The following is an 8,391-nucleotide window of genomic DNA, read 5'->3' on the forward strand; positions in this document are numbered from 1 at the left end:
TAGAATGAGACAACATGTTTCATTCTCTCAGGGAGTTTAAAGTATAGTCAGAGAGATAGACAACAAAGGGTTTTAAGTTTCTCACAGAAAATAAAATGTATCAGAAACAAGAAAACCAAGCCATAACCCACCTCCTCTCCACCAGACTTCATTAGAACTATTTTTTGTGTAGTTCATCAGTTATGTTTTAAGTACTTATCTTGCTGACTTCTTGGAAACAGTGTATTTTTGTGTCATCCCATTCTCTTGGAGAAGTGCCTGCTTTTAAATCAGTCCTGTTCAGGCTATTTTGCAGCATCTCACCTTCTTTTCCAGCCTTTAAATGTTGGTGTTCCTCACATTCAGTCTACAGCCCTTGTCTCATCTTATTCCACATCCTTTTCCTGGACAATCTCATTCACTTTCACGACTCGATTAACCTCTCAGTGATCATTCTCAAACCTCTCTTCACAGCCCGAATACACCTTCTGAGCTCCTGAAACATAGATCCAACTACAGACTCCACGTGGATATTTTTCTGCTCCTCATCTTAAACTTGTTCAAAACTGAATTCATTATTTCTACTCCCAAACTAGCTCCACTTCAGTGTTCCCTATTATAATAAATAGCTCCACATCAACCAAGTATTAAAAACCTAAAACCTGGCAGTCATTCTTGACAACCTATATCCACTTAATTGAAACAAATTTAATTACTTAATGTTTCTTAAATCTATCCCCAAATGTACCCACCACCCTCTTATGATCACTTCCTAATTGGTTTCTGTGTATCTAATCTTTTCCCACCTTTGTCTATTCTCAACAAAACAACTAGAGAAATCTCTAAAAACGTAAAGTAGATTATGCCCCTACCAAGTTTAAAGTCCTTAAGGTTTCTCATTGCCCATTGCAATCAATGTAGTGTGACTCCCGGCTCTCTGAGATCTGTCCCCTGTCAACTTTAATCTTTCACATATATATAAATATGTACATATAACTCCGTGTTCTAGTCTAATAAATTTCTTTTTAAAAATTCTTTCTCTCATATGCATCTTTGCTTAGATCCTACTGCTTCTTTGGAAATGTGTTTTTCCACCTCGTTTCCTGGCTAGCCCCAGAACTTCATTCTGCTTCCTTTGGGGCATCTTTTCTAATCCCCAAAACAACTGAAATTTTCTGGTTGTGCTTCCACAGAAACTTCACATTTTATTGTGATTACTTATTTGTCTATGTTATCCATTAGCTCCATCTATATTTTAATAGGTAATGCCTTGTTTTCTCCTATATCCTAGTTCCTTACGCTAACTAAATCTTCACCAAATCTTTGTTAAATTAATAACAGTGTTATTAAAGTTATTAAAATTTACTAAAATTGTTACAAGAAAGCAGAAGGGAAGAATAACTTCTCTTGTAGACGGTGAAAGTTTTCCAGAAAAAAATGCACTTTAAAAACAGATTAAGGTCGGAGTCAAGATGGCGGCGTAGGCAGACTCTGAACTCACCTCCTCCCGTGGACACAGCCAATTTACAACTACTCGTGGAAAAATTACCCCTGAGACAGAACTGAAAACTGGATAAGAGGAACTCCTGCAACAACGGACAATCCTAACTGGGGTAGAAGAGGCAGAGACTCCCTTCTGGAGAGGAAAAACGCCACCTTCACAAGCCGCCAGCTTCACGGCCGCCGGGAGCAGCTCACAGGTACGCAGCCTCCCTGGAGGCGCGGGGCCCTGAGCCGGGGAGCGCCCCCGCTGTGGGCATTTTGTGGACCCAGCACAATTGAGACCAGCAGCATAATATCTGACTTTGCCTGCTACTAAAGCATTGGGTAGCACCCCCAGCAAACCGGGTTCACAAAGAAACTAAAACTGGCTCTTAAAGGGCCCGCGCACAAACTCACCCATTCCAGAAAGCATCCTAAAATCACCAGAAAGAAAGGTGCACAGTGCTTCGGTGACAAGAGACTCACCTAATAGGCCCTGAGTGCATCTCGGTGAGGGGTGAGACCTCTCCAGGGACTGGGACATTGGCGGCGGCCATTGTTGTGGCCTGGTGTGAGCGTGCTGACACAGACGCCATTGGAGTTCTCCCTGAGACCTGCTAGCCCAGGGTCTGCTCCACCCGCTAGAGCACCGATTTAATCCAGCTCAGCCAGGGCAGGCAGCCCACCCTAGAGACTAGCCCCACCCAACAACAAGCCCTCAGGCAACGTGTGGGCCTGCATAGATTGGTGACTGGATTCTCTGCAGCCTGGCAACTGAGCTGACTTGAGCGGGGCAGGGTGTGCACAAGGAGCGGGTGGAGAGTGTGGGGCGGTGGCAGAGTGTGTGGGGCTCCCGCCGTGGAGAGACTGGGTCCACTTGGGGAGGTCGGGCGCTCACACGGGCAGGACTGTGTTGACTGTGTGTGTGGACCTGTGGGCGGCAGGGCTTCTCAGCCACAGAAGACTTGTACTTCTCAAAGACCCACATAGGAGGTTTGCTCCACCTTCCAAAACCTGAAACAATTGGGTGCTCCTGTGCCTGAGGCCAGCCCCACCCAGCTGCAATCCTCAGAGAGCTGACAAGAGACCTAATAGGCTAGAGGCTTACAGCAATTGTAAGGCCCTGAGCCTAACAACCTGCCACGGTGGGGGCCTACTCACTTAAAAGAAATACTGCAACACAAATGTGGTATTAGAACTTGCAGCCAACTGTGCTGGGGCTCCCCACAGCTGATAAAGAGACTGAAGGGCCCACAACAACTACAAGCAGCTGAGCATTACAACAGCTGGCCAGGAGCATAACTCAGCCTCCTGGGCACCTACAGGGAGAGCAAACAGGCCACAGCAGAAGGATACACGTAGCCCACATAGGGGTCACCCCTGGAACATTGAGAACTGAGGGAAGCACACTGGAAGCCTCCTAAGCCATCACTTACATAAAGTCACCTATCCAAGAGCAGGAGACGTAGCTGACCTACCTAATACGTAGACACAAGCACAGGGAAAGAGGCAAAATGAAGAGGCAAAAGAATACATTCCAAGTAAGGGAACAGGACAAAACCCCAGAAAAGGAACTTAGTGAAACAGAAATGAGCAACCTACCCGACAGAGAGTTCAAACTAAGAGTGTTAAGGATGCTCACTGATCTGGGGAGAAGAATAGATGGACTCAGTGAGAATGTCAACAAAGAAATGGAAGATATAAAAAAGAACCAATCAGAAATGAAGAATACAATACTGGAAATGAAAAACTCATTAGAGGGACTCAAAAGCAGAGTAGAGGCTACAGAAGAACGGATCTGTGAGCTGGAAGAAAGACTAGAAGAAATTACCCAAGGTGAACAGGTAAAAGAGAAAAGAATTAAAAAGAGTGAGGACAGTCTAAGGGACCTCTGGGACAACATCAAACGCACTAACATCCGTGTTATAGGTGTCCCGGAAGGAGAAGAGCGAGACAAGGGGGCAGAGAATCTATTTCAAGAAATAATAGATGAAAACTTCCCTAACCTAAGGAAGGAAACAGACATCCAGGTACAGGAGGCACAGAGAGCCCCAAACAAGATAAACCCAAAGAGGCCCACACCAAGACACATCATAATCAAAATGTCCAGAATTAAAGATAAAGAGAGAATCCTAAAAGCCGCAAGAGAATGTCAAGTTACATACAAAGGAAACCCCATAAGGCTATCAGCTGACTTCTCAGCAGAAACCTTACAGGCTAGAAGAGAATGGCATGATATATTTAAAGTGCTAAAAGGAAAAAACTTACAGCCAAGAATACTCTACCCAGCAAGGTTATCGTTCAAAATGGAAGGAGAGATCAAAATTTTCCCAGATAAGCAAAAATTAAAGGAGTTTGTCAGCAAGAAACCAGTGTTACAAGAAATGTTAAAGGGACTGATTTAAGGGGAAAAGAAAGACCACAAATAGGAAAAATTATCTATTTCCACGATTAGAACGTAATGGATACAAATGCACAAAAAAGAGGTTGGATATGATATCAAAAACATAAAAGGAGGGAGGAGGGTAGTTAAAGAGTATAGCTTTCAGACAGAGGTCAAACTAAAGTGACCATCAATTCTGTATAGAAGAAGTAAGGAACAGAGAAGGACTACTAAAACACTGAGGAAAAAAAAAAAAAAAAGTTAAAAAATGGCAGTAAATACATACTTATCAAAAGCTACTTTAAACCTCAAAGGACCAAATGCTCCAATTAAAAAGGAAAGGGGGGCGGACTGGATAAAAACAAGACCCATATATATGCTGCATACAAGAGACACACTTCAGACCTAAAGACACTCACAAACTGAAAGTGAAGGGATGGAAAAAGATACTCCACGCAAATGGCAATGAAAAGAAAGCTGGGGTAGCAGTACTCATATCAGACAAAATAGACTTTAAAACAAAAACTGTAAAACGAGACAAAGAAGGGCATTACATAATGATCAAGGGAACAATCCAACAAGAGGATATAACACTTGTAAATATCTACGCACCCAATGTAGGTGCACCTAAATATATAAAGCAATTATTAACAGACATAAAAACAGAAATAGACAGTAACACAATAATAGTAGGGGACTTTAACACTCCACTTACACCAACGGATAGATCATCCAAACAGAAGATCAATAAGGAAACATTGGCCTTAAACGACACACTAGAACAGATGGACCTAGTAGATATATACAGAGCATTCCATCCAAAAACCGAAGAATACACGTTCTTTTCAAATGCACATGGAACGTTCTCCAGGATTGATCACATATTAGGCCACAAAACAAGTCTCCATAAATTTAAGAAGATTGAAATAATACCAAGCATCTTTTCTGACCACAAAGGTATGAAACTAGAAATCAACTATAGGAAGAAAATCAGAAAAGCCACAAATACATGGAGATTAAACAAAATGCTACTGAACAACGACTGGGTTAATGAAGAAATCAAAGAAGAAATCAAAAATACCTGGAGACAAATGAAAATGAAAATACGACATGCCAGAATTTATGGGATACAGCAAAAGCGGTTCTAAGAGGGAAGTTTATAGCAATACAGGCCTATCTCAACAAACAAGAAAAATCTCAAATAAACAATCTAACAATGCACCTAAAGGAACTGGAAAAAGAAGAACAAACAAAGCCCAAAATCAGTAGAAGAAGGGAAATAATAAAAATCAGAGCAGAAATAAATGAAATAGAGACCAAAAAAACAATAGAAAAAATTAATAAAACCAAGAGCTGGTTCTTTGAAAAGATCAACAAAATAGACAAACCTTTAGACTCACCAAGAAAAAAAGAGAAGGCACAAATAAGTAAAATCAGAAATGAAAGAGGAGTGGTTACAACAGACACCTCAGAAATACAAAAGATTATAAGAGAATACTATGAAAAACTCTATGCCAACCAATTCGACAATCTGGAAGAAATGGATAAATTCTTAGAATCATACAACCTTCCAAAACTGGATCAAGAAGAAGTAGAGAATTTGAATAGACCAATCACCAGTAAGGAGATCGAAACAGTAATCAAAAACCTGCCCAAAAATAAAAGTCCAGGACCAGACGGCTTCCCTGGTGAATTCTACCAAACATTCAAAGAAGACTTAATACCTATCCTTCTCAAACTCTTCCAAAAAATTGAGGAGGGGGGGAAGCTCCCTAACTCATTCTACGAAGCTGACATTACCCTGATACCAAAACCAGACAAGGACAACACAAAAAAAGAAAATTACAGGCCAATATCACTGATGAACATCGATGCAAAAATCCTCAACAAAATACTAGCAAATCGCATACAACAATACGTTAAAAAGATTATACACCATGATCAAGTGGGATTTATTCCAGGTATGCAGGGATGGTTCAATATTCACAAATCAATCAACGTAATACACCACATTAATAAAATGAAGAACAAAAATCACATGATCATCTCAATAGATGCAGAGAAAGCATTTGACAAGATCCAGCATCCATTTATGATAAAAACTCTGAATAAAATGGGTATAGAAGGAAAGTACCTCAACATAATAAAGACCATATATGAGAAACCCACAGCTAATATCATCCTCAATGGTGAAAAACTGAAAGCTATCCCTCTAAGAACAGGAACCAGACAAGGATGCCCACTGTCACCACTCCTATTTAACATAGTATTGGAAGTCCTAGCCAGAGCAATCAGGCAAGAGAAAGAAATAAAAGGGATCCAAATTGGAAAGGAAGAAGTGAAACTGTCACTATTTGCAGATGACATGATTTTATATGTAGAAAACCCTAAAGAATCCACCAGAAAACTTTTAGAAGTAATAAACGAATATGGGAAAGTTGCAGGATACAAAATCAACATACAAAAATCAGTTGCATTTCTGTACACTAACAACGAAGTAGCAGAAAGAGAAATTAAGAATACCATCCCATTTACAATTGCAACAATAAGAATAAAATACCTAGGAATAAACTTAACCAAAGAGGTGAAAGATCTGTACACCGAAAACTATAAAACATTTCTGAAAGAAATTGAAGAAGACACAAAGAAATGGAAAGATATTCCGTGCTCTTGGATTGGAAGAATTAACATAGTTAAGATGTCCATACTTCCTAAAGCCATCTATAGATTCAATGCAATCCCTATCAAAGTTCCAACAACATTTTTCACAGAAATAGAACAAAGAATCCTAAAATTTATATGGAACAACAAAAGACCCCGAATAGCTAAAGGAATCCTGAGAAAAAAGAACAAAGCTGGAGGTATCACACTCCCTGATTTCAAAATATACTACAAAGCTATAGTAACCAAAACAGCATGGTACTGGCACAAAAACAGACACACAGATCAATGGAATAGAATCGAGGGCCGGCTCCGTGGCTTAGCGGTTAAGTGTGCGCGCTCTGATGCTGGCGGCCCGGGTTCGGATCCCGGGCACGCCCCAGGGCACCGCTTCTCCGTCCAGCGCGGGGCCGGGTCCCGCGTGCAGCAGCTGGAGGGATGTGAACCTATGACATACAACTATTTACTGGGGCTTTGGGGGGAAAAAAAATGAATAAATAAAAAAAAAATCTTTAAAAAAAAAAAAAAAAAAAGAATCGAAAGCCCAGAAATAAACCCACACATCTATGGACAGCTAATCTTTGACAAAGGAGCCAAGAACATACAATGGGGAAAAGAAAGTCTCTTCAACAAATGGTGTTGGGGAAACTGGATAGCCATATGCAAAAAAATGAAAGTAGACTCTTACCTTACACCATACACAAAAATTAACTCCAAATGGATTAAAGACTTGAATGTAAGACCTGAAACTGTGAAAGTTCTAGAAGAAAACATAGGCAGTACGCTCTTCGACATCAGTCTTAGCAACATCTTTTCAAACACCACATCTGACCGGGCAAGAGAAACAATAGAAAAAATAAACAAATGGGACTACATCAAACTAAAAAGCTTCTGCACAGCAAAGGAAACCATCAACAAAACGAAAAGACAACCTAACAATTGGGAGAAGATATTTGCAAACCATACATCTGATAAGGGCTTAATCTCCAAAATATATAAAGAACTCATGCATCTCAACAACAAAAAACTACCAACCCAATTAAAAAATGGGCAAAAGACCTGAACAGACATTTCTCCAAAGAAGATATACAGATGGCCAACAGACACATGAAAAGATGTTCAAAATCACTAACTATCAGGGAAATGCAAATCAAAACTACAATGAGATATCACCTCACGCCCGTCAGAATGGCTATAATTAACAAGACAGGAAACAACATGTGTTGGAGAGGTTGTGGAGAGAAGGGAACTCTCATACACTGCTGGTGGGAGTGCAAAGTGGTGCAGCCACTATGGAAAACAGTATGGAGATTCCTCAAAAAATCAACCATAGAACTACCATATGATCCAGCTATTCCACTGTTGGGTATTTATCCAAAGAACTTGAAAACACCAATTTGCAAAGGTACATGCACCCCTCTGTTCATTGCAGCCTTATTCACGATAGCCAAGACTTGGAAGCAACCTAAGTGCCCATCAAGGGACGAATGGATAAAAAAGCTTGGTATATATACACAATGGAATACTACTCAGCCATAAGAAACGATGAAATCCAGCCATTTGTGACAACATGGATGGACATTGAGGGCATGATGCAAAGTGAAATAAGTCAGAGGGAGAAGGTCAAATACCGTATGATTTCCTTCATTAAGTAGTAGATAATAACAACAATAAACAAACACATAGGGACAGAGATTGGATTGGTGGTTACCAGAGGGGAAGGGGGGAGGGAGGAGGGTGAAAGGGATAATTGGGTACATGTGTGTGGTGATGGGTTGTAATTAGTATTTTGGTGGTGAACATGATGTAATCTATGCAGAAATAGAAGTACAATGATGTACACCTGAAATTTTTACAATGTTATAAACCAATGTTACTGCAATAAA

At 40.4% G+C, this 8,391-nt stretch overlaps 1 protein-coding gene across 1 annotated transcript in view; it reads right to left on the reverse strand.

Annotated features, from left to right (window-relative positions):
- GALNTL6 (polypeptide N-acetylgalactosaminyltransferase like 6) overlaps positions 1 to 2,324 on the reverse strand; it is a 438,269-nt gene extending 435,945 nt beyond the window's left edge. The window contains exon 1 of the mRNA XM_087437426.1: positions 1,948 to 2,324. Within this exon, the coding sequence (XP_087293552.1) occupies positions 1,948 to 2,005 (58 nt within the window). The 5' untranslated portion in view covers positions 2,006 to 2,324. The remainder of the gene's footprint in view (positions 1 to 1,947) is intronic.
- Positions 2,325 to 8,391: the final 6,067 nt, after the last annotated feature.

This window comes from Ceratotherium simum, chromosome 12 (genome assembly GCF_057802395.1).
Source record: "Ceratotherium simum simum isolate JZ-2026a chromosome 12, ASM5780239v1, whole genome shotgun sequence".
NCBI classification, from domain to species: domain Eukaryota; kingdom Metazoa; phylum Chordata; class Mammalia; order Perissodactyla; family Rhinocerotidae; genus Ceratotherium; species Ceratotherium simum.